The 21,975-nt window shown below is 37.8% G+C and overlaps 3 protein-coding genes, 1 long non-coding RNA gene and 2 other non-coding genes across 8 annotated transcripts; all 6 read right to left on the bottom strand.

The window, feature by feature from the left end:
• Positions 1-195: 195 nt before the first annotated feature.
• Positions 196-2,378, bottom strand: LOC122318514. The gene is made up of 2 exons (XR_006244854.1): positions 1,096-2,378; positions 196-1,014 (listed from the first exon to the last, which is right to left on the bottom strand). It is a non-coding gene; the product is annotated as an uncharacterized LOC122318514 (long non-coding RNA).
• On the bottom strand, positions 198-358 carry LOC122274805. The gene has a single exon (XR_006228349.1). It is a non-coding gene; the product is annotated as a U1 spliceosomal RNA (small nuclear RNA).
• LOC122274816 lies at positions 1,279-1,442 on the bottom strand. The gene has a single exon (XR_006228360.1). It is a non-coding gene; the product is annotated as a U1 spliceosomal RNA (small nuclear RNA).
• Positions 2,379-5,568: 3,190 nt separating the features above from the next.
• Positions 5,569-8,830, bottom strand: LOC122318512 (protein translocase subunit SecA 1-like). 2 transcript variants are annotated; one of them, XM_043135934.1, is made up of 5 exons: positions 8,454-8,830; positions 8,101-8,249; positions 7,653-7,814; positions 6,470-6,585; positions 5,569-5,951 (listed from the first exon to the last, which is right to left on the bottom strand). In XM_043135934.1, the coding sequence occupies exons 1-5, from the start codon at positions 8,683-8,685 to the stop codon at positions 5,933-5,935; spliced, it is 678 nt and encodes a 225-aa protein (XP_042991868.1). In that variant the 5' UTR covers positions 8,686-8,830; the 3' UTR covers positions 5,569-5,932. The 2 variants fall into 2 exon arrangements, with proteins under 2 accessions (XP_042991868.1, XP_042991869.1); XM_043135935.1 differs by having other exon boundaries at positions 7,653-7,733.
• Positions 8,831-8,896: 66 nt separating this feature from the next.
• LOC122318511 lies at positions 8,897-11,821 on the bottom strand. Its single transcript, XM_043135933.1, has 2 exons — positions 11,130-11,821; positions 8,897-9,879 (listed from the first exon to the last, which is right to left on the bottom strand). Exons 1-2 carry the CDS (start codon positions 11,465-11,467, stop codon positions 9,228-9,230), a joined length of 990 nt encoding a protein of 329 aa, XP_042991867.1. The 5' UTR covers positions 11,468-11,821; the 3' UTR covers positions 8,897-9,227.
• A 1,266-nt stretch (positions 11,822-13,087) lies between these two features.
• On the bottom strand, positions 13,088-17,394 carry LOC122318944 (kinesin-like protein KIN-14U). Of its 2 annotated transcripts, XM_043136714.1 has the most exons (10): positions 16,234-17,394; positions 16,046-16,129; positions 15,799-15,960; positions 15,577-15,683; positions 15,318-15,502; positions 15,051-15,215; positions 14,740-14,958; positions 14,496-14,533; positions 14,103-14,230; positions 13,088-14,018 (listed from the first exon to the last, which is right to left on the bottom strand). In XM_043136714.1, the coding sequence occupies exons 1-10, from the start codon at positions 16,454-16,456 to the stop codon at positions 13,404-13,406; spliced, it is 1,926 nt and encodes a 641-aa protein (XP_042992648.1). In that variant the 5' UTR covers positions 16,457-17,394; the 3' UTR covers positions 13,088-13,403. The 2 variants fall into 2 exon arrangements, with proteins under 2 accessions (XP_042992648.1, XP_042992649.1); XM_043136715.1 differs by lacking the exons at positions 16,046-16,129; positions 16,234-17,394 and having other exon boundaries at positions 15,577-15,718; positions 15,799-15,935.
• Between the last annotated feature and the right edge of the window lie 4,581 nt (positions 17,395-21,975).

Raw genomic sequence — 21,975 nt, 5'->3', positions numbered from 1 at the left:
CCCTCTGTGGCGCATATAAGGACTTCTGTTTGTCTTATGACTGATAGTGGAACGATTTGTAGGCGTAAAGTTGAAGGAGGTGGGGAAGTAAAGGCAAGAGTCGCTTGACAAATTAAAGCGCAAGTTCTCCCACTTGAGAGTAAGAAACAAGTGAAAGGAGACCCCTTCGATGCAGAAACAGTTTGACTATATATCAGGCAGGGGCCGCGCGAACGCAGGCCCCCACTGCCACAAATTATGACGTAGGCTCTCCCACTTGGGGAGACCTTAGACGGGCACCCCTCCTATGTGCAATGGAGGCCACCAACCTAGGCCATAGGCCTTCTTGATCACCTATTAACCCCGTCCAGGTAAGTATGTTGCTCAATCCGGCGTGCTTTAGATTTATACTCGGAACTATCCACGTCTACATCGATACCTTATCGATGTGGGACTAGAAATAGAATATTCTATTCTGTATAGCCAATCCCTTCACAATTGGACTGAGAGTGATAATAGAAGTATGCATACACAATGCAAAGAGCTTGAGGTTGATTCTAGTTCGTTCTCTCTCAGAATATTTCTGTTAACGGCTTTAGAAGGTCGCTCAAATTGTACTCCTGATTGTCGAGTTATGAGTAGTGACTAGTGTGATCTCTAACTGACTTGGGCTTCCAAAAAAAATGTCAAAAAAGATTCAATTTAGTTTCTTTCTAAAAAGATGATGGCAAAAGAAGTTAGTAATATACATATAACTAATGTACAAAATGTGGGAAGCAAAAGAAGTATTGTTTTGTGGTTTCAATAGTGGTCTGATCTAATTTCTAAACAGAGAAGAGATGTTCAGAGACAAATTGGCACATCATTGCCGTAAAACCGATGAAACCTACTCTACTTTGAAAGACATTACAAAGAACTCAAGATGACATCGAAGTTTTACGAGATGGGTGCATCATATGAGGTACTTGTCGACCTTGAGGAAGTTTTACGAGATGGATGATGCAAACCTTCGATAATGAACAGAGTTGAGTTGAGCTGCCAAGAGATTATACAGATGTCAAACTTGGACTATTTTTTAAGATCTTCACTGAAAGGGGATGACGAATTCAGACTCACCATAGCATAATGAGGTAGGTTGTCGACCTCTCTATCGAGAGCAGATAATACAATGGCTTGGTTTGCGTCAAGAAAAAGATGCCTTTTCTTTGTTGGTATGAAAAACTGGAATACAGTCCTAGGATATGAACCTCTCTCTCACATGGAAGAACGCGGCAGATCAGTTTGAACTAGAGACGATAGGCAGGGGCCGCGCGAACGCAGGCCCCCACTGGCACAAATTATGACGTAGGCTCTCCCACATTGGGGAGACCTTAGGCGGGTACCCCTCCCCAAGGTGCAATGGAGGTCACCAGCCTAGGCCATGAGCCTTCTTGATCACTCATTGACCCCGCCCAGGTAAGTATGTTTCTCAGACTTGCTCATTTCCTTTTGAAAGGTCCTACTGGCTCCCACTCGAACTCATGCTTTCGATGTGGGATATGAAAACGGACCCGGTGCTTGGATGCATTGAATCTCAGTCCATCCTTTTCTTTTCTCTTTTTTTTTTTTTCCTCTATATTTTTAACTGGAGGTAAAAAGAGAATCAAATTTGACACTTGCTAATCTTTTCATGGTAATTATCTTTTGATATTCTTCTTTTAAAGTATGATCATTATTTTCAAATTCATTGTATTAACCTTTATATCAAGTATATATTTTATTGAAATTCGAATCATTCAAATCTTATTACATCAGCAATCGTGCCTGGTTGAATTATTTCAAGAAATTTAAAGCTAGCTAGCATCTTGTATTCATTATTTTTGTGCTTATGAGAACATTCCAATGAATTTCAAAATGCTAGATAAGTCCAGGTATCGGTTGTGTAGCGGGAGGGAAGCCTCTAATAATCACGATAGAAAGTTGTTGCCATATGAGTCTAGTTAGCTAGGAAATACATATCCGCCCGCTTGCGCTTCCTGTATCTTTAATTTGTGCATGGGGTATTCCTTTCGCAGCCAATTCTCTTATATATTGTTGGCACATCAAGGAAATGTATGCATTACTTGCATGCTGATCAGGTCATGAGGTACTACTGATCATTATACATATTGTAATTCATATAATCATTATGTAGTTTAGTGTAATTAGCTAGGCTCAGAAAGAAAGCATGGTAGCTGTCCCAAAATATATGATAATTTCACATATCTACCTATATTAGCATATATGGATATATATAACAACATATATGTACTAGATATATATAATCTATGGAAGGTTTTTAATTTGTTCCTTCCTAACTACTACTTCTGGCCTTCTAGCCAGTACTCAATGCACGGGATGGTTCCCAATTAATTGATCAACACTTGTATGCACAAAAGCACTGCTTAGGAACACCAGGTGCTGTGTATAAGTCGCACATTCCCTTTCCACTGTATCGATTTTTACAATCTTCCCAACAATGGTTACCTCCCTTGCAGTTCCAGACTTTATGGCAGTCTTTTACTCCTGCCATGGGCACCACCATTCTCTTATCTATTTACTCAGGAAAAAAAAACCATTAATCAATCTATATATATACATATATATGTTGTATAGGTCTTATATATATGCAAATTGTGATGATTTTGAAAGGTCTTTTCTTTTCGAAGTATTAGAGTGGGAATGAAAATAAATGGGTGTTTCACTGAAAATTCGAAGTAATCAAAGCAGTCCAACCTCAAGTAAATAAGGGGTTTACTTGTTGAGGATTTATGAGGTTTAGCCCAGTCGAAAAACCAGCAACCAGTTGAAAAACATCTTGTCGAGAAAACAAAAAGAAAAACTTTTTGATGATGTAAAAATCTAATCTCATAAGAAAATTTAAGTAACGCCTAAAAAATACAGACTACCAAGATTTTGTACTCTCTGCACAATTAAAACTATTAAAAGTGACATGACATTCACCTTATACTACTAAAAACAGGCACTTTGCGCACAATCTTAAAATCCGACTCTCAAAGATTGTATCATGTTACTTATCTTTTATCCATCTTAACAATCGAGATTTAAATAAGGATGTAAAATGTTAATCTTTAGTAATTTGTGGGTGCAACATATTGGCTTCGATAGCTTGAGGTGCAAAATATAAAATTCCTCGTAGTTCGAGGATTTAAGTGTATTTATTTTTTATTTTTTCTCAACATTCTGTGTCTATCGGAGTCCTAAACTCAAAGAGAGTGCACATGCACAAGATAGGAAAAGATGAGACATAGGAAATACATCCAAGACCTTATGCTGTGATTAACAAAGGAAAATCAAATTAATCATGCGAGTAAAATGGAGATATTAATGAACAAGTTTGAAACATGTACCGCAAATGATCACCATGAGGATGGCAAGCAGGAAGTAGAAGGTAAAGAGTTTTGCCATCTCTCTCTCTCTCTCTCTCTCTCTCTCTCTCTCTCTGTGTGTGTGTGTGTGTGTGTGTGTGTGTAGGCAGTAGTACTTAGAAAGAATCTTTTATATTGTTTATCCACCAAAGAAGAGAATGTACGTATCATGTCATGGAATTGTATGATATTATGCAATAATTAAAGTTCTTCTGATGATGGTTTAGTCTGGTTATGGTGTTACTTTTTAGAACTTGTTTTATACAAGAAAATGACAGTCCTTTGTCACTTCAGAATCGTTTTATAAGGGTGAAAGGTTTTGTGACTCTTGATCTTTCAGAGAGGCAAGCTTCTTTAGCTTAATAAATTAGGACAGATTTGAAACTTTTTTTTTAATAACCTATTGTAAGTGGTTGCTTTACTTTGTAATATATACGTTTAGTATGTATTTGGGAATCAATGTGACCCTTAACAATCTGGAGCGCCATACATAAAAGCAACAGCACAAGTAGAAGATAATTTGGTTAGATCATCCTAAAAAATAAGCTTACTAGTGCGTAGATTTCACGTTCTTTACCTTAATACATACGAAAATGCCTTAGAATTATTATTGGTACATCCACATGCAATATTTGGATCTGAAAGCAAGCTTTTGGTTCACGATATCCTGTAAGAAATAGTTTCTTATATATAGAGATTAGAGGGTGATTCCTTTAGCTACCATAAACTACTCTATAATGCTTATTCAGCTGTTTATGAACTTGCACAATTGGCTGCATCCAGTTCCATCACTGAAAGCATCCACACACACACAAGCCATATCTAATTAAGAAAAAGTATTGGCATTAGCCAAAACACACCTTACGTGGCTAAGCAGATTGACCAATTTCTCTCTAAGTAAATTGTCCAAGTTCTCCCCAAGGCCTCAACACCCTGAAGCCCTCCACTCCCAAAAATGGCAAACTACCGGGACTATATGTGCTGCGATGGAGAGGGAGGAGGGGGTTGCCGTGACTTAGGTTCGACAGTAGGGGTTGTTGGGAGGTCGTGGGACTCGGTGGTGGTGACTGGGCTGGCGTACTGCGGCGGCATGGTGGCGAGAAAGGGAGAGACCCATTTCGGGTTGTGAGATGCGATGGAGAGGGAGGAGAGGGTTGTCGTGACTTGGATTTAACGGTGGGGGTTGCTGGGAGGTCGTAGGGCTCAATGGTGGTGGCTAGGCTGGCGTACGGCGGCGACATGGTGGCGAGAAAGGGGGAGACCCATTTCGAGTTGTGAGATGCGATGGAGAGGGAGGAGAGGGTTGTCGTGACTTAGGTTCGACAGTGGGGATTGCTAGGAGGTCATGGGGCTCGACAGTGGTGATGGCTACGCTGGCGTACGGTGACGGTAGCATGGTGGCTAAATTCATATAAGACCCATTTTGGGAGAGGAGAGGGGGCTGCCGTGGACAGTCAAAGGTGACTGGAGGGTCACCGGTGTGAGGGAGAGCCGGTGAGGTGGTCAGTGGCACACGACGGTGGCGCACGGCGGGGTTGAGTGAGTTGAGAGAGAGAATCGGGTAGGGGGAGGGGATAAACGTTGACTTTGTGTTTAAAAAAAAAATTACACGTAAAATGTGCTAAAGATTAGCCGTGGATCAGCTGATCTGTAGCAAACCTCTCTAATTAATTCCCTCCAACATTTCACTGTACGTGCACAAAGCGTGAGAACCTCATCCCGCCTTGAATATTTTCATATCCTCCTTGTCCTTCTCCGGAGTTTTTACTGTTTCTAGCTGCCTAGCCAGTGGCAGTAATAAAAACAGTGCTTGGGTAATTCTCAGCTAGGTAGTAGTTTTTCAATCACTAGCAAATGGGTGGGCGTGGTACTTTTGCGTTAGCGCTAGCACAACTTATTATATGTATGGGTAATGGCACCATGACCGTATATATATATATATACACATGCTGCTTTGGTGCAAACCCCTGTGAGAATCAAACTGGATTGTTTTGATTGGATCACTACAAAATAATGGACAGCACTAACCACCGTCTTTCTGTGGATTCCACAATTACTTTGCATCCAGTTCGCAAAATAAGCCCCCACAAGGTTAATTTGCCGCTCATACCAATCCCTTCTCCTCAGTCTTCTAGATAGATACTAGCATTTCTTTTTATGTAATGGAATTGACGTTCCCACGGACCAAAATCTATTCAAATATATAATTTTGAAAGCAAGGACATCATCCATTTCTCTCATAAATTTGATAATTTGGAAGTTGTAATGCTTGCTACTGAGATGTTATTATTTTCCACATCATTCGTTCACTCAATGATGTGGAAACAAAAGCAAACACGTTGGTTAAAAAACCATCTGATCGTCAGTTCCCTGAAAGAGTACGATGGCCTGTCTGCTGGGTAACTTGTCCAACAAACTGTTGTACACCAAAGAGCTCCAACAAATAATTCTTTGAGACAGTTGAATTCACCATCTCTGTGAAACTCTAATACCCAGCACTTGAATCAAGGTTTTTTTTCCCTGTAAAATGTAGTTCTCAAATCCCCTCAATCCTTCCCACAGCACCTTCAAAACAAAGAATATAGAGAAAATAAAAGTGATTGACCTTAAAATGTTGTTTTCTAAAATGCACACCCTGATCCTCTATAGCCAAAAGTTTATCTGAGCAAATTAACTAGCTTATGGAAACTAATGAACAGCACACAAAGCTAAAGAAAATTCCTAGACTAGTTAAGTACAAAAGGTTTCTTGAGTCAAATTACTTAGCTATTTGGTATGGGAAGAATTAAGAGTGAAAAGAATTACGAGCAATAAAATCCCAATCTAATAAAAAGAGTGTAAACTTTATTTTGTTTATAAGTAAAAAGAGTGTAAACTTTCAAGCAATAAAATGCATTTTGTTTCATGAGAGAAACAAGTGAGCCACGAAAGAAAGTCTATATGATAGTCAACCACATGTGGCATACATGGAATAGTATCTAATGAAATTTAAGAAACTACGTAACACCTAATCTTGTAATCTACATGACTTTCAAAATGGAGGAGGAAAGATTACTCAAAAGGTTTAAGAACAGAAGAAGTACCGTTTGTATCTCTTCTTGGAACCACAAGGGCATAGAGCATTCCTACTGATTTGCCCACTCTTAGCCAAATTAGTCCTGGCAAGATCCAATGGTGTCGTACCCACCAGCTTCTGCACCTACAGATCATAAGGTACAAGTAATTGTAAGTGAATTTTCAGCTTCCGTTTCTAAGGATGAAGAAAACTACTATGCATGTACTCCATATTTTACACAGCCAAGCAACATGTAACCATGTCATATTTTAGACCCCAGGAGTAAATAAATGGGGAGATAATAGCATAAGTGGCTCTAGATAAATCCACTCATCAATGCATGTATTTGAAGCAACAGCATAGGGAAGACAGTAAACCAAGCTGGCTCAAGGAAATTTTTGTTGCAGGGAGATAAAGTTCACATTGATTCATAGACAACACAACTGCAAACTTGATCCGCATAGATTTTTAAGCAGATAATAGCAACTAGATGTCATCCCATCTTGCTAGGATAAACTATGGTAGACTGTCTTCATAAGTTCTTTCTACTTTTCCCATGCGCCCCCCTCCCTTCCCGGCCGAGGCAGAGTGAGGAGAATGAAAAAGTAGAACGAGCCTACATAGACAGTCTAACATAGTTTATCCATAGAGCTTTAATAGACTTCAATCACCCACCACCATCTTTTTCCTCATCGTTGTGTATAATCGTTTACAATTTATGTTTCCAATATCCAGTAGCACTTTTTTCTTTTAATAGAAGTGCCATAATTTTTTTTATAAGTATAAAAAGTGCTAACATTCAATACTACTTTTCTTATGATCAATAAAATCTTTGTTTATGGATAAAAAAAACATTCAATACTACTTTCTTCTCAATAGAGGCAATCGCATTACTCTTCATCTGGGACTAGTATTTCCTCTCCTCGCGCAATAGACCTTGTCAATGAGGTGATACATATCCAGAAAATAGACCCAAAGGACACCATGTTCCCCCAAAGACTAGACTACAGACACGTGAATGTATGGGTATATGCATGTTCTAAAATTTAATTTTCCCAAGTTCACAAATTTAAAATCAGCAAAAACAGGGTGGTTTCAATTGGTACTTTTCACAGATATACAAAGTTAATAAGGTTTCTACCATACATATGGAGAATACATCACAAGAAATTTGGCAGTGAGAAAAATAAGGCAAACTGAGAGAAATCTACCTCAGCAATGCTCTTCGGCATCGGTTTCCCTTCTTCTTTTAACTTCTCTATCTTCTTTTGTGCTTCTTTAGCCCATGTAAACTTCGCAAGTGCATTCTCTACGTCAGCTATCGGGCAATTACAATGCTTTGCTGTTTCTTGTTTATGAGCACTTTGAAGATTCTACATATAAATAGACCTAAAACCAAAATGAGAAGATTTGCCCCGACAGAGTCTCACAAAAAAAGTGAAGCCAGTGTAGCAAATCCCAAGATACAAATACTTGAGCTGCATTCCCAAGCTTACGGCCGGGAAATAGAAAAACTTTACCAGCTAGAGTGGCAGACACCCATTTTGAAATTAGCTACGAAGAGGGGCAATTGGGGTTAGAAATTATGGTCGTGGTATCATTCCTATGTTTACGTTAAGACTATATGTGAAAAATCTGAATTCAATAGAGAAAACCAACCTCTCCAGTAGGATCGAAACCTCCAAGGTGTCGAATTATAGCTTCCTGCTTCTCAAAAGCATCTGAAAATGTCGCCTCACTGCTTCGACCCACCATATATTGCTTGAATGCCCCTAACCTTCTCGCATTCTTCAATTCATCCGCAAACCCTGCAATCAAACAACAATAACAATAAAAAAAAAAAAAAAATATGGATCACATCGACTAAGTAAATTTTGAAAAAAAAATTAAAATGGGACCGTCAAGAGTAACCAAGATGTGAAGCACATCAATAGGTAAGCAATTAAAAATACAACAATTTAGCAAAAAAATAAAATAAAAAATAAAACAATAGCGGTTATGTGGGCACTCACGAAGGAGCGTGAAGGATTCGGAGCTGATCTGGGGTTCTTCCGGGTTGGTCTTCTGCCCAGTGAAGACCCCTTTGATCCTGTCCATCCATGAGCCCTGAAGCTGTGCCGTGGAAAAGATCGAGCGATGCTGTGACATAGTTAGGTGACTGAATCTGGAGGAAGAGAATAAGGGGGAGGATGAGAAGTTAGGGAAACTTCTGTAAGTGCTGGTAAGGATTCGTGAAGAAGGCATTCTTGGGTTTGGCCCCGGAGTTGGAAAGCTATTCTGAGCTCTCTCTCTCTCTCTCTGTGGTTAGTGTTAGGGTTTATGATTGTCCAGGGGGTTTACGTTTTCAGATTGTGCGGGGATTTAGCTATAATAGAAACGACGTCGTTTGAAGACGAAAACGTATTTTAAACAAAAATGTAATCTTCAGCATTAATAAGAGAGCTTGCCCAAGTTGTTTGAAAAAACAATGGGTTAACACCTCATTTTTGGACATTACATAACGTCACAACTCCATACACAAAAGTTACAAATTGCAATGAATACTTCTACCACCAAATACAAGGCATGTTCAATTTTGCGTTCAAGCAAATTACTTGCTAAATAAAATATGAAGCCCGTCAATTGGTTAGCCCTCTTTCTTCAACGTATATTTATCAACAGCAGCCTGAAAACTTGACCTTACTTATAGCCTTGTGGTTGCAGTAGTCAGAGGCCACTCGACTCGAAGCCTGTTTCCTAACTATGAACAACCTTTCCTTCCAAGAGAAATTGCATCTTTCCAAGTCCTAAGCCCTTGACCGCCTAAACTCAAACCAGATCTCATAGTGATTAAAAAGCAAGCTATCATGTGTATGCTTTCCAACGTACTCCAGCCCCAAACTCCCGAGCCGTTTTGTACACTCTTCACCTCCCAAACGGGAACAGAACTTTATGTTATGGGACACAAAGATTCGCCCATCATAAGGTTTCACTTTAGTTGCTAACCTTTCCAATCCAACCCACACAAGCGTATCGGGCATGTGAAGAAAGACAGCACTAGCACAGATCAAATCATACACAACTTCTGAAAACTTGGTTAAATCCATATCCTCCCCTTTGACAATCAAAGGCCGCTTGTATAGGAGTCCTTGGGACGGAAGCTCGTATCGAAATGCAGCCATCAGAGATAGTTCATCTCTTTCAAGACAATTGTAATGCTCAGGATTGAGATAGCGAATGAAATGCAAGCCAACTCGGAGGGTGCCACAGCCAATTTCAAGGACGTGTGAGTCAGGCATGAGGTGTGCAGATTGTGCAAGGAACTCAAACACATCTCGGCCCCCTGCCCAGGGTTCACCATAGTTGCTGTGGTGTTCTTCAACAAGAAGCTCTCCAGGGCAGGGTAGGGCAGTGTGGTTGTTTGCTTCAGGTCCTTCATAATGTGATATGCCTTTGAACCTGGAAAGGGGAATTTGGTTACAGTCTTGATAGGGTTTGTCATAGAAACTCTCAAAAAAGGGAAAATGTACAAACCCTACTACCCTAGCATGCATATCAAACACATACGCCTACCTGTACACAGCAAACACACGCACACATGAAATCAAGATGTATGACAGAGAGAATGCTGAAGCTGCAAGAAATGACCAAACAAGCACTATATAGAATTTATGACCACACACACCAACTGTGGTTGTTAACAAAACTTTTTGTAAATAAAAAATTTTATTAGAAACCACAACGAGGAGAACTAAAGGTTTGCTAAAAAAACTACATGTATGGATTTTTAAAATAAAAAAAATAAATAAATAAATAAAGATATCAATTCCAGTCTATGTTTTGTATTGTTTTCTCAGGTTCCCACTGTTCCAAGTTTTAAATTTTTTTTATCATCTCTCTGTTTCTGAACTTCAGAGTAACCAAATGATCTTTTAGCAATACTTGAAGCCAGGATCCATCCAACCCAGCCTTAAACAACAAGCCAAGACGCAGGGTAACGCATCTGCCAGACCTAAGAATAGCATAAAACAAACAAAACATAAGTCACCCTAACCGAAAAATAAGTGCACTAGTCAAAGTTTGTGGCAAATAATATCAAAATTGTAGAACCAGTATTCAAAGTTACCGCCATGATGTTTGTAGTAGCCAAGTATCTCTTGTTTCCCAGACGCAAACAAATAGGTGCAAACACAAAGCTTATTTCAGAAAACCTAGCCATTGTTTTAAAACAACAATGAGGTGAATAATATATAATTTCCAACGAAAGTACTGAGCATTGTAGGTATGCGTGTGTATGAGAGAGAGAGAGAGAGAGAGAGAGAGAGAGAGAGAGAGACTTTTCCAGAAAGATTTCTCCGCAAATTTCCTTGCATTTCCTCTCAAATTCAGATTGTTCATCCTTTCTGATGAAACCTTTGGGACCCACATTTCGACTGATCATTTTCCCGATTCCTCCTAATAACTTTTACTTAAACAAACTGGGACAATTCCTGAAGCAACTCATATAATACCCGCGCTAAGAATAAAGTTAAATCTCCAAAATCTCAATTGAAAGAGCAAATAATGAATCAATAAATACGTATGCCACAAACCCATGTAAAACTCCACACCAACTCCTCCATCACCACACAAGATTTGGAATATGTTCACATAGACATACATTTACATATAAAAAGAGCGAGAAAAAGAGGAGGGAGGAGAGTACGTACTGCAGGATATCTTGGAGTTGCTGGGATCTGGAGCGGGGGTTGATGCCCTTGCGGAGGACGTTGTCTTGCATATGGAGGCCATTCACTCGGATCTGGTCCATGACCCACTCCACATCCTCCTTCGTCGTGGATACAGAAACACGGCCCGCGCCATCACCACCACCAGCGGACACGGGGACGTCGCCACCGGCAACGGACACTCCCGCAGGGCAAGAACAAGAGGAGAGAGACGACAAGAGAAAGAACAAGAATATAGCGGCCACGGAGGCCGCCAGGACGAGCACTGGCACCGTTACCACAACGCCCTTCGGTGATGCCAAGGACGATGGGGGAGCCATGTGTGTGTTTCTGTGTCTTCGTCGCTGTGTCCGTTAGTTAAGTGTGATCTTAGCTAAACAAACTCAAAATCTCAGATCGAGGAAGATTTTGCTTCGCGAAGAGACAACGTTTCTCCGATTAGAAACCGACAGCATGGGGATCAGAGTAGGAGGAGGGGGGTTGTTTTTCTTTAAGAAAAAGATTATCTTTTTTATGTGGAGAGAATGTCGTGGACTGGAGAACGTCGTTTTGACTCCCCTATCTTCATTGAGGGCATTGGGCAAGGAGGGGATGCACGTGAGGTGGACCCGAGACGCTGTATCTCATCTGGGTTCTCTTTTCTATAATCCAATGCAAATTGAGGGGAATGCATTTGAAACGAAACCAGAGTTCATCTCTTTTTTATCAATAAGTTTGCTACATCCAGAAGGGTAGCTTCTTAATTTCAATTTCTTGTAGTTCTTTCGGCTCTACCGTATCTATATACAACATATATTTATGGAATTGATTATCATATGAACAACTTAACCTTGACTATCGTGGGTTTCGTATTGAATCGGATTATTGGAATCCTGGAAAGTATTTTATTAATGGTGAATCACAAACATTAATATATATATATATATATATATATTAAAACATCAGAACTTCTCGTTAAACAGCAAACATTACAAATGTTTTTTTGATAAGTAGCAAACATTACAAATGTTATCAACCCAAACAGGTTGTATAATAGGAAACAGGCATATAATCACACCAAACATTGACATCCTGGACATTCAAAGCTAGTCTAGCTATCGGGTTTGTGAACCATCACATTGGCCTTTCGATATACATACTAGAGAGACCATTAAGATCCTCTTTTCATCAATTGCTTCCCCTCCTCTCAGGACAGCACGTTAATCTGCTTCATATAATTCTGTCACAGCCATTATTCCTTCTGTTTCTCAACCACATGATTACAACATCTCATCCCTTACTATTCGTTGCAGACAGGAAGGGATCTCTTCAAGTACAAACAGATCTTCCGAGATAAGGAGTGCATTTTGTGCTAGTACATGTGCTGCTTACATTAATATATGAACACTGTTATTTCTCTTCCTTTATAATTTAATTGACCAAAATGAGACATTGATGAGTAGCGGTAGCGAGAACGATTAGTTTTGCTGAATGATCGGGATGGTCAGGCCTCAGGCCCCAAGTCTAGATTTTGATTTGGGTGGCGTGGGCTTGCTTACCAAAATAGCTAATCGGGTTCCGTTTTGGGGATTCAACCGAAAAATGGCCCCATCCAAAATATTCAACAACCAGAACCCACAAAATATAAAAGAATAAAGAGAGAAGAAAAACCGATCGTACATGGAAAGGGTAGGTAACATCATGACTAACTTGCCAGAAGAGCAAACATGCCATGGGCATGAAGATCAACAAAACGTACACATATTATGGCAAAAAGTTTTGTAGCAAGCAAGAGGACAAGACAAGTTAGATATTGGACTAGAGTATAGAGACAAGTAAATTAATGTGGTTTGGCAAAGTGCATACATAATAACCAAAAAGGGGTGGGAACAAAATCATAGCTGGTTTCCCAAAGCTCGGCAGGCTCTGCATTTGTGGTTTTAGGAATACTAGTAATCAAATTATTCAAAAAAGTCGCATCATCATTACAAACTTCAAACAAAGTTGCTGATCCTACTTGGGTTACAAAAATCACGTTAACAAATAATTAACAGGACCCAACAAGGCTATACCACCAACCCGACAAGAAGGATCATGCAAATAAGCAACTTCAAAAGATCCAAAATCTGTAAGCCTAGGCAAAGCAACCCATTACCACATTTAATGGCACGACATTCCCCAGTATACGGTTTTCCAGATAAAAGAATGTGAAACTCAAACAACGACAGACATTATACAAATTCACCAGAAGAGCAGCAATCAGTCATTTTTCACGACCTAGATTATGTCAGACCTTCTTCTTCTATGACGATAGAGGGTAACTCTAAAGTTTGGATCCGATGCAGCAACCATCTTGCTCCGTGGAAAGGTGTCTAGTTTTGTATCTAAGCCATTGCATTTGGGACTCTCTCTGAGGAGAGTACTTGTCTCAGCATATCGTGATTTTCTATTGGAGTTCTGTAAAATTGCCTTAAAACGAGGATCTGAATAACTAAGTGATTGGGAAGCCGGAAACTGGATGGAACTTCTAGCCCCTGATCTGAAACTTCTTGCTCTTCCAATTATTTCTTTTTCTGCAGCACCTTGCCTTTGGCGACTGGCCACAGTAGATGTCATGAAACGAGGCTGAGAATTGGAAAGATTTAATCTTTTTGTAACTTTCTTGGAATTTCGAGGAGTTCCCGCGGCTTCTTTTAAATCTTCTTTGGCGCTCATGGGGGTCTTCACTTCATCTTCAATGAGTCCATAATTAGCTGACAAAAGCCTTTTGTTTTCACTTAACAGGATTTCAGCCTTTTGTATTTCCTTCCCAACTTCCTGACATTCTTCTTCAGCTTCTCTCATTTCTTCTTCAAGAAGCATGATCCTTTTCTCTCTCTGTATCTTCAATTCCTGTATACGCATTGAAACAATTATCAGTTACAAGAATGTGTTTGCGCAGACAACACCACCAAATAAGAAATTTGAGAAGCCTACCTCTGGAAATTCTCTATATGACTCTACACCTCTAGCTCTCTTTGCAAAGCTCAAAGAACAGATTGTCTCTGCGGTATCTTCTTCACATGGGCTTACAAGCACAAGCATTAAAACCTTTGAGCGATCACCTATACCAATTGATTGTAAGAGAATAGAGTAACTTCACCTAAAACAATTCCTTTCTGCTAAAATGAGCAAAGCATTTTTAAGCGCAAATGCATGGTTTAGACTCTCGGAGAGGAGTCTTTGATGTATAAAACAGCTAGAAGCTTGATTTTCTATTATCCTAGGGTCTCAATTATGCTAAAGAATAAGCTCATTACAAAATGGTATCAAAGCGTGCATCGTTTCTAATATTTTGAGGATGCTACAAAGAAGAATAGAGTATGTTACCTAAGGAATCCTTGAGAATTTGAGTTAGCTTGCTATTCCTGAAACCAAAGATATAGAAAATAGTACTGAGTTGGAGTTCCAGATTAATTGGGAGGAAAAAGAACAACATAGAAGGCTACTCCTTGCGACTGGAAATTTACAAACTGTGTCTGGCAATTGTAAATTTCGGGACCCATTCTTGGCTTATCTAACAAGAATGAGGAGATAACTAAAGACGAGAGTCAAATCTTATCAGAGGACTTGCCTGAAAGGCACATAGCTCCTCTTCTTTCTCAAAGCTGCAATAACATCACCTAAAGCTGAAAGAGAGAGATTTATGGCCCGCCCTTCATCAAGTGTAAGTCCAGTGGCACCTGTTTTCAATAATCGCTCACTTCCTCCAAGATCGACCATCCACAGTTTGCTCACTTCTACTTTAGCTTCGGAAGCATCCCCACGTCGATATACGGTGATCCTTGTAAGGCTAGATATATAAAGCTAAACAGATAACGTAATTATCAAACCAAATTAATCCGTCAAGACTATCTGAAAAAAATATCTAGATCCATAACCCACCAGTGTGATCTGCTAGATGCCTCATTAACACTAGTCCAAGAAGTGGCTCTAACACGTCTCCCTTTAGTATACCACCATCTGGCCGTTGCAAAATCTGGAATTGGGACATCTGTGAGACCCTCAATTTCCACCAAACCCTTTGAATCTGTTTGTATGTTGAGGTTGCTGTAGTAGAATTAACCAAATCAAAGCAATCAATGTAATAAATTTCCCAAGAAGTTAGTTGTGCATGACGAATCTTTATGACACATTAGATCATAGATATACCATTGTGTCAAAGCCCCATATGCTCTGCAGGATGACTTTGGAACCAGCAAATCTCTAAGATTACCCATGTACACCTCCAGCATACTCATTGAAAATGTCAAAGAACGTGAGTTATTCAATGAGGCTTGATTGAAGAGCTCTTTCAGAGCTCGAGGAAGAATTCCTGGTTTCTCGTTTGTCCCATCCTGCAAATTCATTACAATCCATTATTCAATCATGCAAATCCAGTAATAACTAGATCCAAATATCAATTACTCACCATTGTAAATGTCTTCCCTGTGCCTGTTTGACCGTAGGCGAAAACGCACACATTATGCCCATCAAGTGCCGATTTGAGGATCGGTTCCACCTCAACAAAAACATCGTCTACAGAAATCTCAAGCAGGATACTCTTACTGAAACTGCCCAAATTTTTTTTTAAAAAAAAAAAAGGATAAAAAAATATAATCAAGACTTTGACAGATTGTAATTGTACACTAACCTTGGCTTGCTTGTTGCAGAAAAACTTTATCAAGTTCAAATTCTTTCCTTATTCCAGCCAACTGAATCACGATCTTCTCCGACCCAGTGGAAATGGGTTCATGAATTCTTCTCTTGTCTGTCAATAGGAATGGTCGAACACGACAAAACACTCGAATGCTGCCTGAAAATTGAATTGGATGCTATATCAGAAGGAAGAAGAAGGTAATTTAAATAGAAACCCTGATTAAGCCAACCATCACAATTACCTTTGATGTCTAATATCTTGTTCAATGCTTCTCTCCGCCGTTTATCCAACGACCGCCGCTTCAGCCTCAACTGAGCAATCTCCTCTGAAGAAACAATTCAATGCAACATGTTAATATCATGGCAATTATCTCCACTGCTTGGGGTGGCGTAGGCTCCCGTAACTAAAAGCCGAGATTGAAAATAGTACCTTCTAGATTCAATATCGACTGCTCAAGCTCGTTCTTTACGTACTCAGGAACGACATTGACATCGGTATAGATAGCGGGAATCGATGGTGAATTGAGCAACTCAGAAACCGGTGAGAGCCCATCAAGGGAATCTGGGTTTGATTCCATAGGGAATGATTTCAAGGACTCCCTCGCATCTTCTAAAGGCAATGAGATCTGTTCTTTTTCAGCGGGAATGAACATTTCTCAGCCAAACAAAGCAATCCACCAAGACCAGCACTGACCTTTTCCAGGAAACGCAATGTTTTGAAACACAAGCAACACTTTCTGGCTGTAAAAATGCTCCAACAAAAGCAGAAAATGAAGCTCTCTTTTTTCCCTCCTTGCGAATGAAGCTAAATATACTTTTTCCAACAAAATCCAGAAATTGAAAAGATGTATAACTGCTACTTTGAGATGAGTTGTGTCCCCAAAATAGACAACAACATAAAACCAAAAAAAATCAGAGACAGCTGACCCAACAAAATATACGACTGACCCGTACGAAGACAACAAGCTAGAGAGAGAAATTCTTTACTTCAAAGACAAGGACAAGAGATCATAACTACCATTAACATAAATCAGTTATTAGACCCGACAAAAATCTGTGTTAACTGACCTCTATACGAAGAAACTTCAACATCGAAAACCAGAAACACCTCCAAGAATGACGAGAAAATAAATCAAGATGAAGTAGAACAAACGTTCAAAATACCCAAAAAATTTAATAAACAACTATAAAAATTCAAGAAACTCCATAAATCTGCAAGTTAATCTTAACTGAGAATAATCTAAAAACCAAAGCCACTATCACGAACCGAATACTAAAAATAGGTAGTATGGAAGCTGGAGCAAAGCTACATTGGCATGATTAAATGACCCAGGATTGCACCTCTAGAAGCACAAGACTTGATTACCGAAGAAGAAGAAGAAGAAGAAGAAACCCTAGACTTCAAACAAGAGAACAATCAGAAGGCAAAAACTGAGCACAAATTTTCAAAAACCATAAAAAATATGGAAACCCCAGAAGGAAAAAGCATGTGGGTTCCGGTTTATCTCAATGATTGAACACTATAAAGCCCGGATTTGGAGGTGAAACTTCCTGTACAGTTAAGGGACACGAAGGTTAATAAAAAAAAAAATTATTTTAATGTAAGAATCTTTTTGGTTGGTCCAGATCTAAAGTGGCTAACACCAAACTGAAAAGTCTTGGAGGAGCGTCGTCGGGAGCGTAGAGGGCCAAAAAAGTCTTGGTTCCAGTTCTTGTTGGTCTTGCCACGTGGAGGACACAATAAATTTGCTGATGTGTTGGGATTTTATTGGGTAAGTTGAGTGGTGGAAATAGTGCTTAGGTTACTATTTTTTAACGGTTTTACCGAGATGGAAGACCTGCAGTTGGCGGTAATATTGTTATAATAGTAATTATACTCATACACATTTCATAATATATTGTACAATATATATTATAAAATAAAGATATTTTTATAAATTAATATTAGTTTTATGAGCGAGTTTACAAAATTTATTCATTCTTTTTAAATAAAATTTATAGAATTTACACAATTTAAAACTGTAATATTACTTCTTTATTTAAAAATTCAAATGTTTTATGCGACAATCGTGCAAAGTTGTGGCGACTTACTTTTATTGGAACCTTGAGAAAGCAGCAACTGGAGTGTATACTGTGCAAAATAAGTTTTTGTGGCCTCACCTTCTTTTATCTTTCTCTAAAGACCAGTGATTGTAATTTGTAAAGCATCTACCTTTTTCTATTAATAAAAGAAAAGGTTGCATGGGTGTGGATAGTTCTCAAATACAAATACCAATCCAAATACAATCAATCGTCTCCAATACCATATTCAAGGGTTTTTAATATGATTTGGATACCCAAAACAAATAAATCCCACAAATCTCACAAATAGCAGTCGTTTTTTCTAGTAGTTGGTTGAGAATTGAGAATAGATGTGTTCGAGGTAGGGCCTATTAATTGTCCACGAAGGCTAGATGAGATCAGAGTAAACTTGGCTATCATGAGCGTGCCTTCAACATTTCAAAGAATTTAGCTTAAACTTTTGAGATATATAGTGACTTTACATGGTATCAGATTTAGTTTTTGAGTTTAAATCTTAACTCTATACTCTATCTCATTTAATTAAATATGTCACATGTTTGATCATTCATTAAATAAGAGTCTGGCCTATACGTAAAGATGAGTGTTAAAATATAAAATAAATAACAAAATCTACTTCTTTCTATCAATTTAAATTTTTGAAACAAGTTGTGATTTCATAAATACCATACCTATAAAAGGAAGAGATAAGTATACAAGTACAAGATATATTGATATGAAACAAACCATTTCCTCTATGGGAACTAATGACAAGTTAATTAATAGTCGACCGCTGTATTACTAAGCTACTGAGAAATAATGGGAGAATAGATTTCATAAAGTTCAACTCTCATTCTCAACTCATGATCGATATGAGTTTAAAGTTTCATTCGTAACTTCGAGAACTTCTTCGATCATAACGACTATGTTTTATGACATATTTTATGAACATAATGGATCATGCAATGTAATAAAATAATATACCTAATTTGGTTAAGTATAGGGGTGAGATGGACCAAATGAGAAATGGACTGATGGGTGGAGCATGGGAATGAGAAAGAAATCATGAGAAACACACAACTTGAGAGTAACAGACAAGGCAAAAGTAGAGTGGCAACATGAAGCAAAGAAAGAAGAAGATTGTTTGAAGAGCAACGTCAGAACATATACAGACTCAAATCCATGTGGATGGGTTCAGAGAAGTGGTCTTAAAGCTTCCTTTGACCACACCCATAAAAAGACTTGCATCCACGTGCAGCTGCATAATCTTGGCCCGGTTTTTGAAGAATGAATTTAACAGCTCTGTGCTCGAGGGAAGATCAACGACAAACCATCTAGAAATTGGCAATTTGGCATCTGTGCACCCTTTTGCCTGCAATTGCTATCCAAATGGACAATTTGGCACCCGTGCACCCTTTATGAAGGTAGTATGTTTTGTTTGAATTGGAGCAATTAGATTAAATAATTTAATTATAATTTGACTATTAATTAAGGTATGAGCTTTAGAATTACAAAATATGATAAAAATAAATTAGATAAAAAAATAAAAAAATTTAAATTAATAATATTTTTTTATTATTTTAATTAATAGATAGATAATCTAACGTGTGAATTAGTTTTAAATTGAATAATCCAATGCTAATACTTTTATGTGCCAATTATGATCACCAAAATAAGCTGAGTGATCATAGCTATGCAATATACTTCACAACATATATTATAAAATAAGAGTATTTTTATAAATAATGTTTCTTTTATAATGTATTTTACAAAATACCCATCCTTTTAAAAATATTATTGTATAAAATATTATAATAAATTATGTGTGTTTATCATTTTTCAAATAAGATAAAGCAATCCCATTATTTGGTTTTTGACCACTTTTAATTGTCTTCTCAAATTTTGTATATTTCTAAATATTTTTTTTCCTTGTTTAATACTTTGCTTCAATATTTTACCATCAAGGGTTCTATTTTGTTGCTCATCATTGACATACTTGCTTATGTTTTGGTTTAGTAAAGTTTGGGTCCTAATGTTAAGTATGACCTTCACTTTCCACTAACTTTGGACTTAATCTCTTATACGATACGAGCAATATTTAATATTTTTAAATAATATTTAATGCTCAATAAATATTGCAGAATTTATTTTACATATTTATAATTGTTCGGTCCTAAACTTTAGAAATAAGGAAAAAATACTCTCGAGATAGTAATTTGATTATCTTCACTACTTGCATCTCCATAATTATTGTACTAAGTTATCCTTATAATCAATATTATTGTTCTTATTATTAATGTCATTATAGTAATTTTGTAGTGGTTGAATATTGGCTAACAAAGCTCTACAAATCAGCTTCATTGAAAAGAGTTGTACACTAACAATGAAGGCCTTTCAAAATCTTATACCAATTGTACAAGTTAAGTGGTCGCATCAATGACTTTTAGAAATTTTCTTTGAAAAATAATATTTGTGAATATCCATGGATTTATTTTTTGATGAATGATCTGGATACTTGTAAAAGGAAAACTTAACAAACAATCTCCCCCCCCCCCCCCCCCCCTAAATTCTATGGGTGAAAACCAATGGGATCGATTTAGTTTGGTCCAAAATCGAAATACACCGACAACAACTACAGATAGTTAGAACTAGCCGAAACAGGCCGGTAAAAAAGGAGAAAACCGGTGATGTCAGTTTCAACGTGATCTCGGTTAGTCATCGGTGTCGCAAATGGTGCAAAACGCAGAAATGGAGGTGGTGGTGCGACTCGATTTCGGTGCAATGAGAGAGATATGGCTATCATAATGAGAGAGAGAGAGAGAGAGAGAGAGAGAGAGAGAGAGAGAGAGAGAGAGAGAGAGAGAGAGAGAGAGAGAGAGAGAGAGAGAGAGAGAGAGAGAGAGAGAGAGAGAGAGAAGAAGAAGAGGAGAGAGAATGAGAAATTAAACCTAAATTGAAATGAAGCTATTTGGTGTATTAAACCAAACAATGTCATTTCATTCTAATTATTATTTTTCTAACCAATACGTTATATAATTAGTCAGTTTAGCGGTTTGGTACAGCTTCAAACCTGGACTGAACTGATGGAAGGCGATTTTGACATAATTTTACTACCGATCATCAGATTCTATGTCAGTTTTAGTCATTTTCGTGCTCTGGCGGCCTGAGGCAGTTATGGTCGGTTTTTACAATTTTTGTACACTCATACTAAATTGCAATAACAATTAATTTAACAAAATTCAAATTTTAAAGATTTAACAAATTATAAAAAATTATATTTATAAGTCGATATAGATAATACGTGTAAGTAAAACATTTACATGAATGAAACAAAGATTACAATTGAATGAGTTTCTCATGTGCAGGTGAATTTGAACACACAAATGTTTGTGCAAAGACGTAGTTAATGATGGTTTGGTAAATTTTGGAGTTTGGCTAAAATAAGTAGTAAGTGGTTGATTTTATTTCATTAAATCCGGATGGACTTGTTTACCTCAACAAGAACTTCATATATAGAGCTATAGTTGAGTGCCACCAAATTGATTTTTTTTTTTTCCCCATACTTGGAGTCATATTAAATATTTTACCTCTTCTTCATTTGTTTACTTTTTTTATTCCTTATTTTCAAATAATAAAGTTATAATTTTGCATATTTTTTTTATATTTAATTGATATAATTGATTAAAATAATTAGTTTATATTAAAAAAATAGTATAATTAATTATTAAAAATAGGTAAAATTAATTGTATATAAGATTTTTGTTACAATTTATACGATTGAAAATAATAAAATTAAAAAATAAACAGATTATGGGAATATTCACAAATGCTTAAAAAGGTGGGGGCACAATTGCGAAACTCACTGCCTTTTACCCCACAAAAAACTCAACCACAGTCGAAACCAAACGCACACGCAGCGGGACAGTTTCGTAATTCGAAATCCTCGTCATTGATTGCATGCCGTCCTCTGCGTTCTCGAATCGGGTCCCACCAAACAAAGGGACGGCCAGCGAAGCGAGTACCCGAAAAGTACCCCATACCATCGAGTACAGCTGTTACTCTCTTCTCGTAAAGTCTATCTGCTCATACAAAATGACCATTAGGCCCTCCATCA

The sequence above is a fragment of the Carya illinoinensis genome, chromosome 8, assembly GCF_018687715.1.
Source record: "Carya illinoinensis cultivar Pawnee chromosome 8, C.illinoinensisPawnee_v1, whole genome shotgun sequence".
NCBI lineage: Eukaryota > Viridiplantae > Streptophyta > Magnoliopsida > Fagales > Juglandaceae > Carya > Carya illinoinensis.
The sequence above is the reverse complement of the archived record's forward strand: the minus strand, read 5'-3'. Positions and strand labels throughout refer to the sequence as shown.

Bases quoted from the DNA above. Each gene is read 5' to 3' on its own strand.
- LOC122318512 (XM_043135934.1), bottom strand. From the start codon at position 8,685: ATGCCTTCTTCACGAATCCTTACCAGCACTTACAGAAGTTTCCCTAAC. The intron at 8,250-8,453 runs GTGAGTGCCCAC...GTTTGATTGCAG, and splicing joins CGAATCCTTCACGCTCCTTC to GGTTTGCGGATGAATTGAAG. The intron at 6,586-7,652 runs GTAGATTTCTCT...TATGATCTGTAG, and splicing joins TGCCGAAGAGCATTGCTGAG to GTGCAGAAGCTGGTGGGTAC.
- LOC122318511 (XM_043135933.1), bottom strand. From the start codon at position 11,467: ATGGCTCCCCCATCGTCCTTGGCATCACCGAAGGGCGTTGTGGTAACG. The intron at 9,880-11,129 runs GTACGTACTCTC...TCCCCTTTCCAG, and splicing joins CAACTCCAAGATATCCTGCA to GTTCAAAGGCATATCACATT.
- LOC122318944 (XM_043136714.1), bottom strand. From the start codon at position 16,456: ATGTTCATTCCCGCTGAAAAAGAACAGATCTCATTGCCTTTAGAAGAT. The intron at 15,684-15,798 runs GTTAGTGTACAA...AGATTTCTGTAG, and splicing joins TCTGCAACAAGCAAGCCAAG to ACGATGTTTTTGTTGAGGTG. The intron at 15,216-15,317 runs GTATATCTATGA...ATTCTACTACAG, and splicing joins TATGGGGCTTTGACACAATG to CAACCTCAACATACAAACAG.